This window comes from Taeniopygia guttata, chromosome 4A, assembly GCF_048771995.1.
Source record: "Taeniopygia guttata chromosome 4A, bTaeGut7.mat, whole genome shotgun sequence".
NCBI lineage: Eukaryota > Metazoa > Chordata > Aves > Passeriformes > Estrildidae > Taeniopygia > Taeniopygia guttata.
In genome coordinates, this window is record NC_133029.1 from 11,527,145 (window position 1) to 11,552,361 (window position 25,217).

At 37.6% G+C, this 25,217-nt stretch overlaps 1 protein-coding gene across 4 annotated transcripts in view; it reads right to left on the reverse strand.

Annotated features, from left to right (window-relative positions):
* The window catches only part of AMMECR1 (AMMECR nuclear protein 1), a 93,453-nt gene that overhangs the window by 15,769 nt on the left and 52,467 nt on the right, over positions 1 to 25,217 (reverse strand). For all 4 annotated transcript variants that reach the window (XR_012055998.1, XR_012055999.1, XM_030272647.4 and 1 more), the window contains exons 3-4: positions 22,368 to 22,478; positions 531 to 645 (exon numbers count right to left, since the gene is read on the reverse strand). Coding sequence is in view for 2 of the 4 variants with exons in the window: in XM_030272647.4 (XP_030128507.1) it covers positions 531 to 645; positions 22,368 to 22,478 (226 nt within the window). In the remaining 2 variants the exon portion in view is untranslated. The remainder of the gene's footprint in view (positions 1 to 530; positions 646 to 22,367; positions 22,479 to 25,217) is intronic.

The window sequence follows — 25,217 nt, forward strand, 5'->3', positions numbered from 1 at the left end:
AGCGTGAGAGCAATGATTTACGTGGCCTCACCGCACAAAGGCTTTGGGAGGTCTGTGCAGAACACTCTGAAAGTAAGGGAGGTTTGGGAGAAGATGAATGTCGCTTCAAGCTAAATGAATGCAATTTTGTGCAGTACTTGTTTCTAGAAGTATACATCAGACCGTTAACTTCCATACTGGAATCCCTGTCCAGAGTCAAGGGACTGATCTACCAGGTAGATGCTGCCAATGAGGCCTCAGGACACACTTGCTCAGACAACACTTGTCTTGATGGAGTCTTAGACATCAAGACAACTATGCAGACCACTCCGAGTGCCTTCATGGGTAAAACCACAACTTTATTCCCCTTGCACGGCTCAGACTTTTGAAGTGGCAAAAGTTTTATCAAAAAGTGTCTTTTGAATCCATGCACATAACCATGTGTACAGAGTGCAAAACAGTGACAGCTACATTAATACATGCAGATCATTTAAACAGTGTTACTTCAGCTACAGATGTTCATTTTCATGAAAGATATCTGACATTCTTACCTCCCAATCCATGTAGTCACACACATCTTCGAAGTTAGTGAGTAGAGACACTGAGCAGAAAAGCCGTGGCAGCTCATCCCTCGTCATTGGGGGGAAACGACTATCTTTAAGGGCACTGTTGAAGACAAAACAGAATTTCAAAGGATTTTTTTTTTTTTTAATTTCAAGGGTCTAATCTGAAGAGTATAAAGGAGAAAAAAAAATCCTGATGAAATGATGACCAGTTTGATTACCCAGTCACCAGTGTAACTCTGATCAACATTCCCAACTTTTTCCTTAGACATTTGTTTTTGGTTCTTGGCTGGCCAACCAGACGATGTTCTGAGGGTGATTCCTTCCTGAGCTGATTTTGCTACTGTGACAATCTTATTACAGCAGCAGAAAGCTTTTGAAAAAAAGTTACAAAAGCAATAGCTCTTCCGCTTGCAACTTGTAAACTCCTTTCAAAAAGGATTAAACTTCTCAACACAAAGTGAAGGGGGAACTTCTATAGCCGACAGTGATCAAAAACTTACTACAGTAATCAAATTGTAGAATTTAATTATTCAGTGAAAAAAAAATCCAAACAAGCAGAATATTCTCTAAAAAAGACTAATATTCATGCTTACTAGCAAAGGTGAATATAAAAAAGTGAAAACATCCAAGGGCTCTACAGACCTGTAAATCTACAGGACCTGAGGAGGTTCTGCAAAGCAGATGCCATGATTAGTAACAGGGAAGCTTGCAAAGAGCTAATCCATGGATGACGTACCATTCTACAGACAAACACACCTACTGGGGTAAAATGCACACCGAGGGAGCTGCCTGCGCACAGGCCAGCACGCCTGGAAACACACAGCAAGCAATGCCACGAGTAAGAACACTTGTAAAAACCTACTGGCATAAATTTGGTTAAGAACCAGTTAAATTGGCAAAGGGAAGGTTAATGTGAGGATGGCATCTCAATCTTTTATTCTCTTAAGCTTTGAAATAAGATGTGAATACAAACATGCCCATGTCCAACATAAACAGTGATCTGCTAACTGAGCTTTTGGATGATTAAGAGAATTTAGGAGACTTACTGAAATACTCCCAAGTTTTCACGTCTCACTGTTTCATCTAACAATTAGATTGTTCTTAACAGTTTTATTTGGCCTAGAGCCAGTGGGTGCCCCTTACCTGATAAAATTACAGCTATGGCCAGCATGTTAGAATAATGGCTGCAGGCTCTGCACCAGAATTCACTGGTTTTTATCAAGAGTAACAGAACTTCATTACAGCAGACTACGCAACAGCGCGTGAGGAAAAAAAACACATGTAAAGTTTAACTAAAGGAAATCATCATATACATAACCAGAAATAGCTTCCCATGAAAAACTAATACCATAAACTGAAGAGTTAAAGTATGTTTTTCTGGGGTGGGGGGAAGGCAAATTTTTTGTTGCAGATATCACAAAACACAACACCAGGCCTGTGAAGAACTGGGAACACTAAAGAGATTTAAAACATAACGTCTATGGTATTTAACTAATGAACTCCACTAAAGATGTATCAAAAGCAGGTAATGCTGATGGGATTTTCCAGGCTAGCTTTGAAACTGCTGGAGATAGGCAGAGTTACCATTCTCTGCTCTCTGGTGCTCAGAGTAACATCAGAGATAACTCCTATAGCCACAGCATACCAACAACATCCCAAAATACCAGTAACCTAATTGAGCTTTCAAATCCCCCCACATGGTGGGGAAAATAAATAAATATATGTATGTAAAGGGAGGACACTCAGAACACAGGGACCGCTCAAACCAAAAGTCTATCTAGTTTTAAGTCTATCTAGTACTAAGTCTTTACCAACAGCAGTTAGCAAAATGAGTGAGTACAAGAACATGGTCACAGCAAATGTCCAGGGGTACCTTCCTAGAATACTCTCCAGGAATCCAGTTATTTATAGCTTAGGTATTTTGAGTCAGAGATGGGATCACTGTACTTGAAAGCTCTTCTCAATTTTATTTTGTAAATTCATGTATACACACTTATGTTACCCACCTTTTTAATAAAAAAATATTATTGGAACCCCTAATCCTCTTTGAATACATTGCTGCTACTACAGGCTTGCTTATTTGCAGATGGCTCATTTTCCTGAGGTTTCTTGCATCTCTGTCACATAACCAATCTATGTGAACACCCTACTGCGAAGCACCCAGACAAGCATTATTTTATCAACAAACAAGAAATTCAGTTATCCCTACAAACAACTGTATGCATAGATACTGCTAATATTACTTTAAATCTGCTTCTTGAAATTTCTGCAACCCTCTTAACCAAGCATATTGCAAGAATTTAAAACCTTCAAAATATTTTTTTTTGCACAACTTGGTACTAGGAGTTTGTCTTTGAATTCCAATTCCTATAGCTGCCAAAACCTACTTTAAATTTCAAGTAAATTTCAACTTTTTGAGGCAAAGGTTGTTTGTGTGCTGTAGACAAAGGTAGCAGTAGAAGTCTCCAGCAAATTCCCACTCACTGAAGATCTGCTGCACTGGCACTGCTAGATGACAAAGCATCTGTAATTTAATATTCTTCAAGTTGTGCAGAAACAAACCTCATCCCATGCTTGTGTCTCACAGAACTACAGAATATCCTAAGTTGGAAGGGACCCATAAGGATCATCAACTCCTGATCCTCTGCAGGTGCCAGCTTCAGAAGAACTACCTGAAAACTTTGTAACCTTTTCCTAATGAGTTTGGACGTCACATACTACTTTAAAAACCAAGATCTGTTTTATTGTGCTCTATATTACAGTTAGAATAACAGCCATCTTCTCAATTATTCTATTATTGCTACTACCATGGTCCAAACTCTACAGTAAGTTCCAGATACCTTTGCAAAGCCTAAAAGCACACCAGCTTTGTAAAACCTCTTCACAGATGAACTGCTTTCATTTTTGCATTTCCCAATGCCTGGTTAGCAGGAGACATACTGCATCAGACATGCTTCCCTTCAGAACTCAGCCATTACCCTTGAGTTTAAACTTCGTCTCTGTGGGTAGTGAATAAATCACCATCTATGACTGTTCTGAGGGTGCCAGAGGAACAAGTGGATGGTGCCCAGCAGTTCCTCAGGGGCAGCTTCCACGTTATACAAGTCTCAGCTCTCCATGCTTAACAGACTGGCATCAATCTCAGAATTGTCAGCAGATGTCAACACTTAGTCAGCAAGGAAAAAAGTCCTTGCATGAGCTTTTACTTTTGCCATTCCTGCTCTGGGAAGAAAGATAAACAGTTTCTACAGGCAGCAGTTTAGCCCTTACCAACCAATTCACACACTGTACAAACATCCATGGATGGAAATTCAGACCTAGGCCTCCCCTGACACGTCACTGCACTTGCCATGTGCCTCCTGGTAACCAACTCCCAGCAAGCAGAGAACAAGACAAGGCAATGCTTGCTTCCCTCAAAAGCTTGTCACTGGTCTGAACTCAGAATAAAAAAATCACCAAGTAACTGTGGGTCATCAACATTCTTATCTGGCACAGGAGAATCTGTATGTGGCTGTACTTTTGTAGCCTTAGAATTTGATTTTGCAGTTTTATTCAATGCTGTATTTTTCTCTCAATTTCTTCTGTTAGAAAAATGAGTTAAATCTGACATATTAAATACCAAGTTTAAAAAATATTTACTCCACAATTTTTATGTTAAACTTAGAATTAAGGAAGGGTAAGTGGAAATAATCAGCAAAAGAAGTTGGAAAAATTAGGTGGAGTTCAAAACTACTTTTCAAGAAAAAGCCCAATAATTGTAAAATCATTTCCTAGGCCATCTGTTCTTTAGTCCTTCATGCCCAGAAATAGATTACATATATTGCTGCTAACTAAATGGAAGCACATAGTACTAAAGAGTTGAAAGGAGGCAGTGCCAAGCAAGGGGAATTCTAGCTGACCAATAAAAGGGCATTCATTTTTCCACATAGAGTCTGCTCCATGTAAAAAGTGCAGCAAGGAAAGTCAGAATTGAGTGCTGTTCAAGGAAAACTATTTTTAGATACTAAATGCATGCACACATACACATGGCCTTTCTAGTTAAATATTTATGCAGTCCTGGATGTCCTAAGATCAAGTAATTGCCAGTTAGGAAAAAAGCCAAAACAAACTGTTACTCAACTATCAGTTTTTCTTCAGCTGAGCCATACTATACAAATCTCAGCTTTTCTTCAAATGAAGTTTATTTGGCTATAGGAAATGTTTATCAGTAATTTCATTTTCCAAGGACCACTCCTCTTTGTACGTGGGATATAAAAAAGCTTGCAAACACTTCAAAGACACTGAAAGTATAAAAAGATAAGGGAATTGTTTGAAGTATTTTGAGTTGCTGTGACAAACAGCATGATGATTTGAAAAAAAAAATTATATTCCTTACATATTTATGTTCCTTAAGACTACATCTGTTTTCCTATAAAGTATCACTAGAGAAGCTCTTAGAACAACCTGAAATGATAGTATGTGCAGGTGAACCAAAATGAAATACATTATTGTGTTCTCTATCCATAATTTCTGTAGGCTATAAAAATGCCCTAAAAAGAAAAGTCAGCATCAGTCTTTGAGAACCTAGGGCTCTTACATGTGATGTGGCAGATGGGTAACAAACAGCAGAACACAAATTAGGGAAATAAGTAGTAGTGGAGTTTAATTACTCTATTTAGAAATGCCTCAAAATCCTTGTGATTGAATTAAAAAGATCCTTTAAAAAGTTTGATAGCATATAAGCATCAAAAATAGTAAAGAAGGATTTTGATACAGATGAATGGTGGCATTAAATGAATTCAATTCCTAGTGGTTTACTCATTGTTATTTAACAACAAACATTAAGAGTGAAATTTCCCACTAAAGCTCTTTCTTGGAGATAGTCACATCTACAGACCTATAGTGGACAGAGTTCAGATAAAACTGGATACTGTTCTGTACATTGCTGGAAATTACTTTGAGGGTTTAAACATGACACAGGAGGAGGAGATACAAAGGAAGCTGTCAAACACTGGGCATGATGTAAGTAATACTCACTTTTATAGGAAGTGTGAATGAGGCAGAGACATTAAGTGACTCATGCAATTTAGTTGGCTTACACTGAGTCAGTGACAGAATTGAGAACAAAATCCAAGATCCCTGATTCCTAAAAGTCTACTTTTTGTGACAGCATCTCTTTCAGTCTGCTCAGCCTACCCTGTATAAATGTAGCTCCTAAAAGCTTAATCAAACAGAACTGATAAATAATAATCCAATTAAAAAATTAATTTCCCATTAATTTTTTTGTTCATTTTATTGTAATAAATTTTCTCTTAACCAGTTTCTGATATTGAACACAGTCAAACCAAACCATAACTTTATGGCATCGAAACAATTCTTAAAATATCATCAGTAAATATATTACAATTAGGCTAAAGATCTTATTTTACAAACTATTACCCTTTTCTGATAAACAGTACCTTGGCACTACTTTCAGATGGTAGGGAAAAGACCTAAATCCTACCAGCTCTTTATTTAGCTCAATAAGTGAAACCCTGAGATTTTCAAATTTTTTCACTGAGCCAACTAAGCTTAGTAGAATTACTACTACATTTGAATATATATTTAACAAAGAAATAGCCCTTTGTCTATGAATTCAGCCCTAAGGACTGAGGTATTGTACTTCAATTAATTCAAAACCTCCTTAAATTAATGAGTGGCAAACTCACTGGATTTTAGGGAACAGTGAAGAAAAGACAACAGCAAAAAACACTTGGTGTCAGGTTTTCAAAACAAGAAAAAAAGACAGTATTTACTGTTCCATTACTAGGTTACTGAGCAGTGAAGTTAGTTCAGATTTTTACTTTTTCATTCAGTAACTTCAAGAGGAAGAAATTAAGGAACACTTAAGCAGACCACCAGTATTTTCCTAATGAAAATCAGCTCTCATAGCTCGGTTTGGCAGAGACCAGAGAAAACCATAGCTTCCAAGTCACGACATGCAATTAATTTTTAAGCCAGAAAAGCAGGGCAGACTGTGCTCTACTTCAGAAAGTAGAAATTATTATGAATACAATCCTCCTAGCTGTCAGCATAAGCCACCAGACAGCCCAACACAACCCACAGGTCAGCCTTCTACTGACTTTTATTTATGACCAGCAGAATTTTGCCAACTTAAATGGAGATTTCAAAGAGTAATTTAAACATAACGTCAAATCACTTGAATGTATGCAAAAAACATTTATTTGTGTTATTGCTCTTTTTTTGGGTCAGACTGGAAAAATTTCCAGGAAACAAAACAACTGTGAATGACGTGTTTTTCCTGAACCCTCCCTTACATTTAGGAGACAGAAAGGGAAAGAACAACATTTATACTTCCTGCACATTCTGTTGCTAAACAGTAGTCAGAGGATAAAAAAAGAAATACACACTTGTTGTGTGGCACAGAAGTACATCTCTGAAGTTCTCAGCTGATTTTATCAGCACAGTGCACCAGGTAACAGCAACAGCATCCAGGTGGGACAAATCTGATTTGTCATTCTGGCTCTTGAAACAATTTATTTATTTTTTTTATTCCACATAAGTGAAGTATGCCAGAAAGACTTTCTTATCCCAATCTGCCTGACATCAGACATGTAACTTAACAGGAAGAAGGAAAAACCTGCTGCTCTGTTTTAGACAGTTATTTTAGCTTTGAAAAAATACCATTCCGTTTAAGACAAATCAGAGCACATATATAAATTAAGCATTTAGAAAAGCTCATCAAAAAAGGAAACCTATGTTGGCTACATAAGACAATTAAGTCTCTATTTTAGACAGCAGCAAAATAAGCTGTCTGTATGTTCTCCTTATGCAATGGCTTCAAGAGTATTTTTATGTACACACATGTATTGTGGAAACCAGACCCACAATTAAAAATCAAACTATACTGGTATTGCTGGTAAGCTTCTGGGCCCTTGTTTTTCCATAAAAAAGTCCACCAGCTGTATAAATCAAAAGAAGCCTTTACAGAGTATTTCTAGGAATACTTAAAATTTCCAGACAAATCCTTATCTGACTTCTTATTCTGGCTACATGGTACAGATCCAGTCCAGAGCACACACGAAGGACTGACACGGTCTGAGATGCTGCTCAAGGACTCTGCAGTCACTGTCAGTACCTGTTAAGACACACAGCTCATGTGCACCTGGTCCAGTGACCATGGGCTGAAACTCCTTGGGGTTTCACTACTGCTGGTTCCTCAGTTGGGTCTGTCAGCCCTGGGTACACAGCAGATGAAAACTCCAACTTGTCATTGACTCACCATCACAAAATTTCTTTTAAGAAAAGCAAGCTCACAAGCATGAAGCTCTAAAAACCAACACTCCCATAAATTCAGGGTTTTTTAGCAGAAAGAAACAAATGTATTCTTTCTACTGCTCTGACAGTTACCCAGGGAAATATTCTATCATGCTGGATTCTTCCAAAGAAACCTAGTTCATCATTATGCCACGATGATGTTACACTGTGTGGACATGATGCCTGAAATTAATTTCTCTTTCTTTCTGCCATAAATTATCAGGCAAACAACAAAGGCTTATATGGAGAGGTTCTTAAAGTTTAGGAGAATTCTGTGTACGTGCTGTTACAGACTTCAAGTGGAAAAGTATGATCATAGAAGTCACAGCACTTGCAACCTGCTCCCATCAAAAAGTTCAGTTAAAACTACGAAGATCCAAAAAGTGATATTGTGTGTTCCTGATTACATTCATAAGGAGTCAAGTTGCTATGGCTTTAGCTTCCTTACTTTTTCCTGAAACCAGAAATCTTCTACTATAGTGCTTCTGTGGTTCTAAAGGACTTACTGGCCTTTCAAAAGGCCAAATTAGGTAAAGAGTCCATCTTTCTCCCAGTTCTAGTCCTACAGGGGCACAAGGCATCATTTTGCATTACTATACAATATACCCGATTACATCAGAAAAAAACAGAATCTTCAATTATGTTAACTTCAAGACACAGCAAAGCTTCAGTAACAGCTCAGAGCTACACCCTGACAGAGGCGTGCTAAATCCAAAATTTTCCCATCACACAGGGCAGTGAGAGAGGGGATTGGAGCACACAGCAGCCCAGAGTGAGCAGTTACTGTGCATTTGCCCAGGTGCAGGTAGAGAGCTGCAACTGCTTGTTCCATCCACTCCATCCTGCAGGAACAGCACGAGGCAGTCTGGGACACCCACTGCCCCACAGCTGCCTGCACTGGGATTGCTGAGCACAGACCCCAAACATCTGACTACAAGGGAACATCATGTCAGCAGCTGCATACAGGAGATTCTTCATAGGGGGCAGCTTCTTCTCTGCCTTTTCCTGTATTGTCCCTCACCTGTGCCTGCATCATACATCCTGCTGGGATAAATGACAACGGAATTCAAAAACACATGACAGTTTGTGTCATAAACATTCAGGAAGCTGAAAGGTGTCAATTTCCACAGAAATGTCTTGGTTTGCTACATAAAAGCTAAATCCACAGCACTTAAAACATTCTCCCTGCATAACACAGTAGGCTTGTCGCAGTGATTCCAGATGCTTGTTTAAAAACTGAGCAACAACACTGACCAGGGTTTGGTGTGTAGGTTTTTGTTTGGTGAACACATGATAACAGACCAGTCAGAAAACTCTAATTGAGCTCCAACTGGACTAAATTATAATGTCACTAAAAGGCTTTCCAGCAGATGGCAAAGTTTAGATAAATGAACAAAAATGAACTGCTCAATTACACTTAGAACCACACAGCTTGAACAACATTAACCACTTAAATCTCCAGGAAGATAAAAAGAAATCTCTAGAATTCTTTACATCTCCGGCACATCTCTCAATATTGACCTAAGAACATTATTTTACCCCAAAACAGATACTGAAGTCAAGACAAAAATCTTTGAGGCCACATAATAGCTGAGTTCAACTCTCATTTAAACAATTCACAAAATACTGCTCCCCCTCTAAAGCTGCATTCAAGCCACAATTTTACAAAAGAACAAATTAATGAGGTATTTTTAATTTATTATGAACTTTGAAAAGACCTCATCTTAAGTACAGACAGAAAAACATTTCTAAATGTGTCAGCAATGTATTTATATATAAATACATGAAGATAATTTAAACATTTACATCTTCAAATTCCTGCAGCTTGTAAAAAGAGGGTCTTTTTAATTATGCTGCTGAGATTCTAGAACAAAGGAATACTTAATTTTCTCAGCATTTCTTCTCTCACCAGAAACACTGTATTTCTAATAAAAATATGATAGTTGAATTTTTATTGCTCAGTTTCAGTACTGTTTGCCACAAACACTGAAACTGTTTTTTGATCAGGACTTTGAAATCACAGAGATGGACAAATTAAATATACACAATCAGGTTAAACATAAGGAAAGCAAAAGGTATGGTAGATTATGCAGTAAATCAATTTAGAAGGACAAATATTGCATAATCACAGAATAGCTCTGGAAGAGACCCTAAACAACATTTCATTCCAACCCCCTGCTGTGGGCAGGGACACCTTCCACCAGACCAGGTTGCTCAATTGTGTTTGCTTATGTGAGGTGTTGCAGAAAATGGTTCACAGAAAAATATCAAGACAAGAAAATACACTGAAATATGAAGGCATTAGCAAATACAGTCTGAGAAATAAAAGGTGACAGGATCCAGTCTTGAAATCTTCAACAAACACAAACTGAGAATAACCCAAGGTCCCCACTGCCTTACAGACTGGAATACGACCACTCAAACTACAGAACACAGAATAATATCCTGGCTTGTTTCCCAAACGTGTTCCATCAGTATCACAACTCAGCTTGGATTATGTTCAAACCAACTGGTTTTTAGCTAAACACAATCTCTTACACATCCTGCAAGTACATCTGCAGAGAGTTGCAGGCAGATCTGACTGCTGCCAGTGTAGAGGATGACAAATGAGCTCATAGCATCTTACTAATCCTGTGTTTTTATAAATACAGTAAAAGATAGGCACAAGATGAGTCCCTTGCGGCACATCACATGTAACAAGACCTCAGGGAAAGAAATGGTCCCTCCTTACTTCATGAGACTTTTGGTTTCTAGGCACTTGCTCCTGCTATCATGAAACTATTCTAGAATGCAGCCATCAGAATTGCTGTATCAACACAATTTAATTCCTATTTAAGGCAACAAAAAGGCTTTTTTTCTGTTCATTTTGTACGTGTACAGGTTTTTATTTCATGTATGAATCCCATTAGCAGATCAAGCTATGAATAGAGTATGTTTTAGATACAAAAACACATTTTATATATCTGGAAGGTTTGCTTCCTGAATTTCCTTCCCTCTACCTTCCACACACAAAGAAGTTGTCTGTAAGCCATCTTCTTATTCTCCTTTTAGCAACTCTGCCACTTCTCTCTCGCTCATGAGAGCGGGTCACGATTTCATCCTTTATTCTTTCCAGATTCCTGTCACAATTCTGTCTACTTGGGGTGGCACGTTCTGTACCACCTGCAACCCACTCAGCTTACAGAACTGCCTGGATGGGGCACTCACAAACCACTCTTATCTAAGGTCAAGATGCCCAAGCAACAGAACTTTTGCAAGCTCAGCTAAACAGTACATTCAGTTCCAAGTCTGCCAGCTGTCACTCTGTATGTTTTTCACTCTAAACCAGGTTTTCAGTAGCAAATAAAAACAGCTAAAGTAGAATGAAAAGGGAAGTTCTGAAGTGAAGAAAAGGCAAAAGGTTAGGCTACATCTGTCCATAGCCTCAATCTTAACTCAAGTATTCAAGGAATGCATTTAAATCCACAGCATTATATACATTTGAAAAGTCTGCTTATGAATTAGGTATTTAAAATCACATCTTCTTAGAGAAACTACAGGCCAAATTCTTCTGCCTTTGAAGGTAGCAGAGTTTTGCCATTTACTGCAGTAAAGCCTAAACCACGAAGGGACTGTTCTGTCCATGTGTCTATTCGGCTTTTAACTACCACAAACATCTTGCATTGCCACATATGTTTAACTATGGGACTTATACCAAGACCAACTGAAGCCCGGCTATTCAATGTTAAATGAGGATACAGTGGGGACACACAAAAAATTGATTTAGTCATAACTGCACCATTAGATATATAATTCAACACATCTATCTAAAGTGGCTAATATCTAAATAGAAATAGATTATCACCTTTTTAAAAAGCACCTCATGAAATGTTTCACCTCCTGAAGGTCAGGAATGCTTTAGTCAAACACAGACTTGTGAAATCATATGTAACAGCTCTTGGAAATTCACATTTTTGGGAAAAAAAACCCCAAACATGCATTGCAGACCTCCACAAACCTGAAGAGGGTTTTCTGAGCAACAAACCAGAAAGTCACCCTTTCAGTGACTGAAAAAGCTGAGCACACAAAGAGGGGTGGCCCTGGCAAACGAGGCTGCATGCAGTGCAGAGACCTCCACAGACAAAGCACAGCTGCTGCTCTTTGCAATGAGGGATTAGCAGTCTAGGTCAAAGGAAAAAAGCCTCTCTGTAGCTAAGTGAGCAAACTGCAGAATGCATCCTCAGCACAGATGAGAAAAGGCCAGCTAACCAGCTTGCAAATTGTGCAGAAGTTTCTGGAACAGAAACAACACCAGCATCAGCTTCTTGACAGAGCATGTAAAATATTTCTGGTGAAAAGCAGTGATGCCCTGCTGTAGAACTGAGGTTACAATGACCTCTCAATTACTTTAAAATTACATTTCTCCTTTTCCTTCTTTGAGTTCACTTATATAACAAGCATTTTTAATTCATGGCCAAATGAACACATTACATGTGGGGCTTTAACAACAATACCTGGAAGTAACTGGCCTAGAGATAACACAAGCAGCTCTTAACTCTAGTTAAACAAGAACTGAAGCTGTTAAATGCATATACATAGGGACACAGAACTTTTTTTTCCATACAGACAAAACTCTTTCAACATTTGTACAATTGAGTCATAATATATATTTTGACTTTACATGGACACTTCAGTTAAATGGGATGTAAGCCAATATTTGAAGAAAATACTTGCTTAACCTTTTATTACATACTATCTATATTTTTATTCTACATCATTCACTTTAGCAACATTAAATGAAAGAAATGAAGTCTCTTGAAGTAAGAAATACTGTTTGAATGTACCAGTGTAAATGCATTTCTCATCTGGCTTTTATTTATCAATAAAGCACTGAGAATGTTACTCACAATTAGGCTGGTATCGAAAGTATCAAATTAATTGCATGGTACAAGAAGCTTGACACCTATTTCAGTGTGTGGTATTACAGAAGTCATAAAATTACTTGAACTAGAAGTACCAGAAAGTTGTACTGTTAAAAAAAAAAAACCCAGGAGCTTTTCTTCTTTTCCCCTGTAAAATCAAAACTAAGGGAATTCAAATGAACTAAAAATACAGTAAAAATAAAAAGTCACCTTTCCTTGCTGCTAATAGTTTGCAATACCTGATTTCATATACAGACTTAAACTACAACTGTAGTAATTGCCAGGATCACAAAGGACTCTTTCACTGAAGGTGGGGTTGTAGCTTCTGACAGATGAGAAGTTCTGAGAGCTGTGCCCAGGCTCAGCAAAGCACTTCTTAACATCTGCACCAGTTCCCCAAGTTCTTGTGGGAGTTATTTATATACTTCACTTCTCCAACCTGAGAGACTGCTTGCCTGACAACTGACCCTTTAATGCAAGTAATCTGCACTAAGAAATAAAGATTATGCCATTGCACTGGAACAGGGAACCTAAATTTAAGCATATGAGCTGACACTTTGTAGCCTACGTATTATATTTATGACATAGGCACATGTCACCATTCCCCCACAAAAAATATCCCTGCTTGACGAACTGAGTGTTAGCAGTCCTACAGAAATTTGTACTGATGGCCAAAAAAAGCTCTTCTCCACCATGATCAAAAGCTATTCTCCACATGTAAATTACAACTATATTTAGAAAAGTTTTAATTAAAAGTCTTGAAAACTCAAAGTAGGAATTTTTGAGATTAGAAATATTTTTTGGTTATACAACAAATATTCCTAAATAATGGTTTATTTACATACTTTCACAGCAGTAGATGCTTTGTGAACTGCATCAACACACAGTTATTTACAGAGCTAAAAAAAAACAACAAAGTACATTCAGTTAGTTTCTAAAATAAAGGCTATTACAAATATACACTCATTTAGTGTGTATATAGCACTCCATACATTTTTCTAAAGAGTACAGTTGAAAATTTGTAGAATCTGAAAAGTGCATCTGCAATTCAAAGAAAAGAGACAAACTTGAAGTGCTTCTGTTCCTAATATTATATTTTCAAATTAATGTTAGAAAAGAAAAACCTGGTTATTTTCAGGTAAGTATATACACCCCCTACAATGAACTGGAGATGAACTGGGGTAAAACTCCAGTCACTTTAAACGATGAAATTCAAGAAGTCTTTCAAGACTTTCCTGTGTGTTGTTTCTCCCTCCCCACTCTGAGGCCACTTGCTCACAAATATACACATGATACAAGATGAAATAGTGCGGAGTACTTGGGCCTCTAAGACTTTAGGACTACCTCAGAAATGTGCTTAACTTCAGATGTCTTCAGACATTCTTCAGCATTTCTATGGCTGCCTGTGCTCCAGCAGTGGATAGGCTATTTCTTCTTCTTCCAAGAGCTTTTCCACCATCTTAACTGCACAGCTCTTGTAAAGGACATAACTTCTTTCTTCCTGGTGTCAACAGGAACAAATTTTAGAAACAGGTATCTGTCAGTACTATTAAAAAAATTCCAGAAAACACTGCTACAGTTTACAAGAGCATTCTAACTCTCATTAATCTGATCTAAGGAAAATGGTACAAAACCCATTTCAAAAGCTTCAACACCTTTGTATTAAAGTGAACAGGGAAAACAAGGGCTTTTGGAGCTCAGTTCCCCACACCCAGATTGTGCTATTTCTTCTTTATAGTCTTAAAAGGAAGCATCAGAAAACACCTAAATGGAGGAGGTGTTGACAGACTGAAAACTTTAATAGAGACTCCTTTCCCACAGTGCCTCCCACACAAAGCCGCAGAGTTTAAAGATTTTAACAGCTTGTAAGCATGAGACAATTCTTTTTCCTGTGACCTTGCCTAATCTCTGCTAACTGGTATTGAAATATCAGATTTCAGTAAAAAACAGTTCTATGAGCCAAAGTGTACTTCTACTGGGCAAGCTATGTAATATACCACAGCTGCACCTCAAGTCCCAGACTGTCTCATATTTAGTACATATAAGCACTGGCCAGTTTGTGCAGTGGGATGTTTCACTACCCTCAGAAGAAAGTTGTGAAAAACATCCCTTGCTCTATATTAAAAATTAACACCTGCTATGCTGAGAACAGCCAAAGGGGAAAACTCACCCAGAAGCAGGTAATTGCTGCGCCAACTTTTTCCTTTCTGTCCTGTTTCCAAATAGACAAATCCTTTCTTTACAGTATTAGTGCTCTGAAGACACACTCCACCTATATCTCTGTCTGTTGTAAGCACAATCCTATATTGTATTCTGCAGCATTGGCCCATAGCTCAGCACATCTTTGTAACACTACAGAAATCAGTAAGTCACCAAGAGTCTCAAAAGAAAGCAGATGTCATTATAAAAGATCTTTAGGCAATGTTTTGATAATGTTCCCTTAAGATTATCATATAAAAAGATTAAAAAGTTGACTTAAACCCATGAAAGTACCAACAACTACCTGTACCAGTAAATAAAAAGTAAGTTATGGTAATACAGAGCATTGCTAGGAAAGCCAGGGTGGCCAGTTCCCCTACCTCCACCCTCCCTCCCAAACACTTCTGTTAAGTAACATCCAAAGACAAATAAGTATCTGACTTAGAACCAAACTCGTGTTTCAACTCAACTAGAACTCTGTCTTTGAACATAATTTTGTTCACATAATAGGAGACTGTGTGGGAAGAACATGAAATGCAAGCTCATCATGGGAAAGACCGGAGTGACAAATGACACGGCTCCTCCCTGAAACCCATCTGGAAAGTCTGAGTAACTGCTAGATAGCACCAGTTCAATCAAATTCCAGCAACATCTGATTTATCCCCAATACCACTAGTTACATTAACGAATGAAAGTTATCTTGCTTGAGCATCTATTTTTCTAAGCGTGCATTTTATAAAGGTACATTTTTGAAGCTCCCAATTTTTAATGCATGTCTTTTAAATATAAGATGATGAAATAAGTATTTCAAATATAACCATTTCCTTAGTTACACCAAATTCTACTGCCGAGACCTTAAACTTATGACAGTAAGTTTAAGTCTCAGTAAAACCCCCTCTAAAATTCATTGAGCCATTTTATACAGATACAGCAATTTTGTAGTAAATTTAAATTATAAAATTTATTTTTCCTTGATTTTCAGATACCTTTCATAAACAGTCAACTCCAAGAGTAAGTTCACTCTACAAAACACAGTACTGCGTTCTCCTGTGCCAAAGCATTTATATTCTATAATTCAGTTTTTCCAGGAAAACAGTAAAATGATTACCAATATTTGATAACCCTGGTTCTATTGAAAAAGCTTTGGAAAAGCATTATTATGCTCTCCTCCTTTGATAAAGATAATAATCTAAGGACTGTCCTTCCATTTGTGGCATTTTCCTTTGCTTTCTTTCAAGCAGTGTTGCTAAGGAAACAGACTCATCTACCATTAGGTCCAAGGGTCTAGCAAGGCTTTTCTCAGGAATAATAGAGTAACAATTACAAAACCAGGTTTTTTTGATTGTTTTTAAATAAAGAAAAAAATTAAGGCAGAATCACTACATTCTCAACACATGCAATATGCAAAATACATGTATTCCCTAGGGCATGCTCCTTTCTTCTAAACAAGATTTTCCTTCCTAACAAAATAAGAAGACACATTTAACCCATCATTAAAACAAAAAATTGGGGTTTTTCTTTTACTTAAAGAGACAGTATGGTATTTAGCTCTGCCCTTTGAGAGAAGGCAGGAAACAGCTCTGTTAAACAACAGTTCCCTGAAGTAACAACCTGGCACTGTGTGCACAAAATCATTACAGACCTATTTACTGAACTGACTCACACAGAGTAACTAAGTCTGGCTCAATAAATTCAGATTTATATACTTTATTTGGACTTTCTGTTATTGTGGGTTTACACCACAAACTGTTTTACTAATAAACATATATTCCACTAGAACAGATCTTAGAATTTACACAAATTAAAGTGCTTGTTACTTGTAAAGTCAGTGTCTACAAGCAGACTCAAAGCAACTAGCTTTTATTGGCTTGGATAAAATTTAGAAATAGGAACAGCTCCAAGTTTCAGTAAAAGCTCATCTATATACAGATGATATGGCAGGCAAATCCATGAGCCAGTAAAAATGTCTATATGTTAAAATAATTTTGCCTCAGTTTCAACAGAGGTAATCAGTAAATAATTCAAGATCACAGTGCTAATACCTTAATTTTATATTTTAACAAAAGCATTCTTGAAAACAAAAAGGAGTTCTAAGATTCAACATTAATAACTCTGGTGGGGTCAGCCTCTTCTCCCAAACAGCAAGTGACAGGACAATAAAAAATGGCCTCAAGTTGCACCAGGCATCATTTAGACTGGCTATTAGGTAACACTTTTTCACCAATATTGAAACAGGCTGCCCAAACAAGTGGTGGAGTCCCCAACCCTAAAGGGATGTAGAAGCTATGTAGATGTAGCACTTGGGAGACATTTTGGAATGTTTGGCTTGGTAGTGCTGAGTTAATGGTAGAACTTGATGACCTCAAAGGTATTTTCCAATGTAAATAATTCTATTATTCAATGTGACAGATCTGAGGAGTCCCAGCTGACAGCATGTAGGGCACTTTTGTTCTTAAAACCTGGTAGATTTTATAGGTTGAACCCTCCCTAAAAATTTTCCCCTTCATGACTGCACCTTGCTGCTAAGTGGGAAGTAGGAGTTACTCATTCCAGAGGGTTACTGCCACTGGCTTCTCACATGCTGTGCTACACAGTGGTTGTCTGTTCACTCAACTGGCCACAGAACCATGTTAAGCACATATGGCCCTAAGCACCTCTTCTCACTTGGAGATCTGTGCCCTCTATCTCAGTAAGGCAACCTTGAGAACTCAGAGGAGACCAGCAGGCACCAGCTTTTCACAGACATATGCAAATGGAAAGGAAGCTCCCTGACTCTAAAAACAGTATTAAACATAGAAGAACAGCATAACCCTGGTGAGTTCAGGCTGTCATGAACCTACACTGCTCTCTGCAGAGTTTAATTACAAGTGTGATAATGTAAGCTTCATATCACAATTATCAGGCATTTTTCCATTGATGGCTACCAGACAGTGTATTAGCAGAATTTTAAAAAGCCAACTTCCAGCAGTGGTATACTATAATCAAAGCCAAAAGCAAGAGAACCTGCAAAGTATTATCAGTGGGCAACACAGAAGCAACAAGATGCTGTGAAACATTATATGAAATATTATTTACACAAATTAATTCAACCTATGACTTCTGTCATAGGTTAATGAATAATGAAGGCCACAACAAGTGTCAAAAGCATGTAATTTCCCCCAGCTCTGCAGTTCAAAAAATTGCAGTCAGATGAATGAGTATGCTTTGCCCTGGATCAATGGTAATGACTACCTACACCCACAGCAACATTGCTTGGTGGTAAAGGCTTTGGGAAGTTATGGGACTGATTACAGGGTGAGAGTAGTAAACTCAAGTGAATACACAAAGGAAGTTGTCCTGTCTTACAAAAACTTGTCACTAGTCTTTAGCAAGTATGGCCAGCATCAATCTAAATGTGATCAGTTCTTAAATATTTTTCAATTTCACCCCTTAAATTAGCTTGTTGTACTGCTATCTTACAGTTAGATGGTAAAATTTGAAACAGGAAGAAAGGCAGTGTCTTTGACAGAGAGAGCAGGCAGTATTGCAGTAACAAGGACTGACTCTTCAAATTGCTGACAAGGACAGAGCAGTGCTTGATGCCAGCAGCAGCCAAATCCTCATATAGAATGTACACCCAAATTCAGTTATGAGAAAGTTGGGTCATAGGTTTCATTTCCTTCCATCTCGTGCTTCTCATCTCAAGCTTCTCTTTTTTTTTTTTTTTTTTCTTGATCAGCCACATCTAAGCTGAGTGTCTGACAGCAGTCCTATTTCCCTCAGGCAGAGTAATAAATAAAACACAAACAAAAAAACTGATTACATCATATAGTTAGTAGAGACAGGCCTATTAGTTAAAGGAAGGTGGATTAAACCCAGTTGTCAGCCATTATGTTAATACACTTAAGCCTTGGAGTCCTCCAATTTTTCTTGACCACTTTCTTCTGGGACAGCAGACTCTGCTGTGCAACATCTCCCTTCACCTGCCTGTTCTCTACCATCTCCCTCCCCAGATACATACTCTAGCATTGATGGGCTAAACCAACACAAAGGTAAAAATTTATGCACCTATACTTTTACATCCAATAGGCATAAAATATTACTTCAAATTCTATTAAACAGATTAAAAAATAAAACAAAGAACTGAAAAAATTTTGTAGCATCTCAAGTGTATAAAAGCAGGAGTTTAAAACTTCAGTGCCAAAACCTAAGTCTTACTGCTGTACAGAATACATGAAAAAGTAATTTATCAACCTGTTATGAAATTCTTTGGTAACCTGCTTCCAAGTTCAGAGTATTTTCTTGAAGGAGCTGTAAAACATAAGGTATTTTTCATAATCTGGATTGGTTTATTTTTATGCATTCAGGTGGGATAATCAGTTTAACACATTCAGTCAAAAAGGACTATTTTAGCCATGGTAAAATTTCTTCATTCTAAAGTGTAACATTCAACACTGTAGAACATTTGGACATGGTTTACCTCCTAGTAAAATGAAATACAAATCACCAAGTCTGAATCTCTCCATAAAGTTCTGTAGAAGATTTTAATAATACACATCCTTTCTCCTGTGTTTCACTGATATAACTGCAGAGAAAATTGAATTTAACACATAGATTTTTTAAGGAATGCAGTAATAGCTTTTTTAACTATGGGTATTCTCATGCCTCCTCAAAACTTAGGCAGATGCATCCAATTAACGATGAATCATTCCACATAAATTTCCTGTTTAGAACATACTGGCAATATCAGCACAACCTACAGAGCTCAAAATGGTCACAGATCGCCACCATTTTTGGTTCCAGACCCAAAAAAGTGTAGAGTGGGGGTGTCCCAAGAAAGAAATTGTTCACTCCAGATTCCTAGATGAACTATCATTATGCTGCTTCAAAGTAACTACACTACCATATGCAGATAGAGAGGTGTATCCTATTCATATGGATAAAATATATAGCCAGAGATCACTAGAAATAACAAGATTTATTTACTGTGATCCTATGGACTATTCAGCATATTTGCAATAAAATCATGTGTGAAGGGAATTGTGGATATTTTGATTTCTAAGCACCAGGGTATTTAAAAACAGCTGATCTTTTTTACCACTATACTGACTGGAAGCTGGGCCACAATTACACAGAAAGTGCTGAAAAGAGTAAGAATTAATTAGACAAACAACCTGGTTCTGTTTATCCATGCTATATCTTCAAAATAACTGAAGGAATGTGCCTCCCAGTGTCAAAGGAAAATAAAGTCAGCAGTCATCTGACTGCATTGTCAACTGGAGGTTTTGGTCAAGTTCCACTTCCTGCAGTAGAGCCCATTCTCATTCTACCTACTTTGTTGACAATTTCTGCCTTTCCTGAATAAGTTTTTCCCTTTCAGGAATTGTCATGTCTTCTGCAGCAGCCTATTGCCCACATACTGCTGGAGTAAGCTGTAATGTCCTAGTCTCTAATCCTTCCTAAGGAGACCTGTTGAGCTGCAAACTCTCAAAGCCCATGGACCTTTCAATAGTCATCCTTTTATTCCTCAAATGCTCTCCCCTCTGGAAGCCCCACAGTTGAAAAGACTGATCACAAGAAGGAAACTAATCACAGGTAACCCTCTCTTTCATTTTTTATATAGTGACTGATAGAAGGGAACACCGTTTTTGTACATTTCAGTGATCATATTTGAAGTTTGGTTATTTAAAAAATATTAAGCAACCTAGAAACATTTTAGGTACCATAAATATAAAAAAAGATTTACCACAAAAGATAACACAATCCAATAGGCACTAAATGTTATATTTTATTTTAAAGCAACTTATGTGCTTCTGAAGATTTTAAAAAAAAATAGATTGGTATATAGTTCCTTTTTCCTCATCTTGAAAATTACTGATCTATCCTCTAAATAGCCTACTATAAACTTCCACAGCATGCGGCCAACCTGTAAATACTGCACTGAAATTATTTCAGCTCCTTTTAATTTTCATCACTTTTCATGTATTCAGCTTCCACAGTTAGAAAGCAGTGACAGGAGTCATATAATCAGTTTTAAAGGTATTTAAGAACACAGTCCTGTCCGATTTGTGAGAATGGAAAAATCTACAAGGAACAAAAACTATTTTCTTGAGCTATCGCCTTGTTCCTAGCCTCAGGGGGAAATTTTCTGTACAAGCTCATTGTTCTTGATCAGGCACTGTAAAGCATACACCTAAATGAAACACTTTCCAGTACAGGGGGAAAGTTATTTTTCATTCACTTTGGCTCATTAATGGTTAAGATTTTAAGCCTTTTAACTCTCAACAAAGAAATTGCTTTGAATTTTATTAAAAGGTTCTTCTCACTGACCATTCTGAATGGTTTTAAAGGACACAAGCAGAAACATTCCGGAGTGCATAATAAATAAATTGAACACAATAAAGGTAACTAGGTCTTTCAGAAGTTTGTAAGGGCTCCAGGAGATGAGCAGTTATCTTCTTCAAGCTCAGCAGAAAAGCATGAAATGAACTTCAGGTTGCAGCTAAGTAGGGAGACATGTAAGAAAGAACATCTCCCATTCCAATATTATTTAATGCCAGGATGGACATAGCATTTTAACAGCAAAGAAGATCCTGTAATGGACAAAAGCCTCAAATCTGAAGTGATCTGGAAGCACTAATTATTTTAAGTAATGACAATTTTAGAGGTCTACACATGCCAGAATGCAGCTTCTATTTTAAAGCACAATAAATCTATTGTAACTGAAAGGAACAAAATTCCATTGATTCTTTAGAGAATAAACTTAGGAAAACTCTTAGAAAAACAAGTAGAAAGCTTGCTACTAGCTCTAGTGATAAACTTATTAGTTTTCACTCTATGCAAAGGAAATGGAACAATATTAAGGTGAATGAATTTAGGTGTAGATCAAAACATGAAGATTATGCTGCCAGGGAGTGAAGGATTATCATCACTTACCTCCCTCATCCAGAAGCTTCCCACTCAGGGGCTGGGATGAATCTGAAGAGTAACATGTAATGGAAATTTGTAGCATTAAATTAACTGCAGCTGATTGGAAGTACCTGATGGAGAAGAGGTGAAAATACCTGCTGTTTTAGAAGTGTGAATAGGATTATCCCCAAATCTGACTTTCTGGTCTTCTGGCCTGACACTAACTACTAAGTTTAAAATTTGTCTGAACACTGGAAAAATACTGTGATAATCAGTTACAATAAGCTACTGGAGATTAGTTTACAGACCAATAAAATGAGAACAGGCTCAACTTATGGTTTTTAACTGCAAGCATGGCCTCATGACACCAGTAGTCAAATATCCAGACAATACTTTCAGCATCAAAAGGAGACACAGGTTTTCATTGACCCGTACAGTGACACAGCCAAAAAACCCAAAACAAACCAAAGCACACTTATCATCTCCTCAACAGACTAGTTAAATATGTAAGTCAAGGCTACAGGAAACGAGTTCTTACCTAGTAAGTGTGTACTCCCTGAGTCCTGAATGCAGGTTCATGGCAGAAAAAGTACCTATGCATCCACGCAATCGCTTATCTCGACCGATCTTCCACGTTACAAACAGTGGGCTGTGGTAGGGAGGAAAAGAGAGACGTGATCACAGGTGCAATTTTGACAGTTGGTGTGAAATTTCAGTGCCCTTCCATTTCAGGCAACAGGGGGCAAATCTCTAAAATGACTGTATCTGAACAGGACATAGCAGTGAGAAATGTCCTTTGCAATTCTTTTGACAGTTCTAGAAACATTGCTCATGTGATATAATAGAAAATAAGATTACTGGAATAGTTTAGGGACAGAATGAAACTGCTTGGCAACAGATCCAATTTGCTCAGTGTACCTTACTGTTACCCATTAGCCTTCTCCTGTGAATGGGAAAAACCTCACCTTAGAGATCTGTATATAAGGAACCCTTTATGGAAGAGAAAAATACCCCTGCCATGCTAGCCATCCATCCTCCTGAGCACAAATACTTCGGTCCTAATACTGCTGGCTAGAAACAGAAACCCTTAGAAGACAACAAAATTTAGGAATACCCTCTAAACTTAAAAGAACTACCAGAGGAATGGGTATTTTCTCCATGAATCCCAAGTTAGCATTTAAAAATATCAAAACTGACCAGAAGTAGAGCAAAGTCTCTAAGTTGAACACTTGACCATGATAGTTACAAATCAATACTAATAACAAACCAATTCATAGACTAAATTAATCAGAAAAAGGAGAACCATACAGCTCTTGGGGACCAAACCTTTCCCTGCAGTTCTAGAGAATTGCATTAATCAATACACAAAGAGAAAACTGCACTAACTTGGATTTCTCAAGGGAGTGCACATGGCACCTGAATACCAATCCTAACAAAGATTTCTAATAGTGAGATGAACATGGATGTTTAGAGAAGAAAAGCATTTGAAATTCACTCTTTTCCTAGAAAGGTGATAAATCGAAGTGCATTACACAGAGAAGAGTACATTTTATTCTATGAGATCAATCACTGCACAGTGTAGCAGAGATGGGTGTAACTGCACTGAAGATCCATACACAGGGATCGGTGCACTTTGGGGCTCTCAAGGAACAGCCCATATCCCTTTCATTAGCTTTGTCTGGTGTGGCACAAGATACTTGTCCTGTGATGGCAGAAAAGGATATGCCTCAATCTGCAGCACTAACACAGCAGCATCCAGTCCTCTCCTAACTTGCTAAAACCTGTTATCACCTGCTGGTACAGCAACTTCCTCCTTACATGATTCAGCTGGACAAGTTCCCTTCTTTCAATGACAATGAATAAAAGAGGAAGCTGAAGGCATAGTTTTCTTTTGGATTTCCTTTTATTTCTTTTTTACTGACACCCCCCTCCCTTTTTAGTAAGTACTGAAAAGCATAAAGCCAGCAGGGCCCATAAAGCCAGCAGGACCCAAACATTTAATAAAATGTGGGTTATTGCACTATCTTCCATTCAGATCAACAATTGGCATTTTACTGGATTTTCAATAAAGGTATCCCAGTCACCCTTAATCATACCAACAAATTTATTAGATCATAATGGCATTGAAACCAGTCTCTTCCCTTGAACAGAAAAAAGCATGAGTAAGACTCAAAATGGACTTCAGGATTATTCTCTTGACCTTTATCTTTGGGATTATGAGATTTATTAGCTGTAATACACTTAGTAGAGGGTCGTAATTCAGGGAAACATATACATATTTACCTTCCTGTCAAAACTGAATTCCTTCTAAGGTGCAACATTACTGCTACCTTAAAAGGACAAGGGAAGACCAGAGAGCTCTACTGAACGACAAACAGTACTGAAACATCTGCATACACTTTGAAGGTCCTTGTCAATGAGTACCAAGACAAAATGTAAAAGTTACATACAGGTATTTTTGTACTGCTGGTAGTAGGAGTATAAACATACTGTTCCAGATGAGTTGGGTAAACGAACCACTACTGGTAGCCATTATTACCATACAACACAAATCTGACTAAATATGTTTTTCCAACTTTTCAACTTCTGTATTGCTCCCCAGGAGCCACCAAAGGTACAAGGATGTCTACACAGGAAATCTAAGCCTACTGAACAGAATTATCCAATTACCATTACAGGTGTCTTCAAAGTGCAATATTGACCACAGGTTCAGAACAGTCAGTGACCCAAGAGGATTCTAACACTTAAAATTCATTAAATAAGGCTGAAACAGACCTTCGGGCTCCTGCTATTGTAAGGAATAATTATATAATTCTGTTCATAAATGATCCAGCTTTTACTGTCAGAAGTAGAAATAATGGAGACAAAATCCTCAAAATGAAAAATCTGAAGCTTGCTTCAAAACCTTGCTGAAGTTCAGGAGCTCTGGAAACATTCCAATTTCCTGCCAAAATGTTTTCCCAGCCAGCTTGTACCTATCTATTCTTGTGCCAACATTGTCCTTTAGTTTAAATAGTTCTTTCCCTTCCTGGTTATTATTCTCCAAAGTATTTATAGAAATAATTCACTTGCCTCTCCAGACTTCACTTTGCTGAGCTGAGTGGGATATGCTCATTCAGTTTCCTCTCAAAGGGGACCTTTCCATTCTGACCATCACATCTCTTCTCTACACTTTTCCAGTTTAAATTTGCCTTCTTGAACATCCATGTTTGGAACCGCAGATAGAATTACAGAGGAAGAATTACTTGAATCAATGCTTCCACTTCTGAATTATGAACACCGACTGCTACTTTTTAGTACTAACTCTTAGAGCCTAACAAATCTTCAGAGACCATTTCTAGTCTTACACTAAACAAAGACCATAGAAAACCTGCTCACAGAAGCTAGA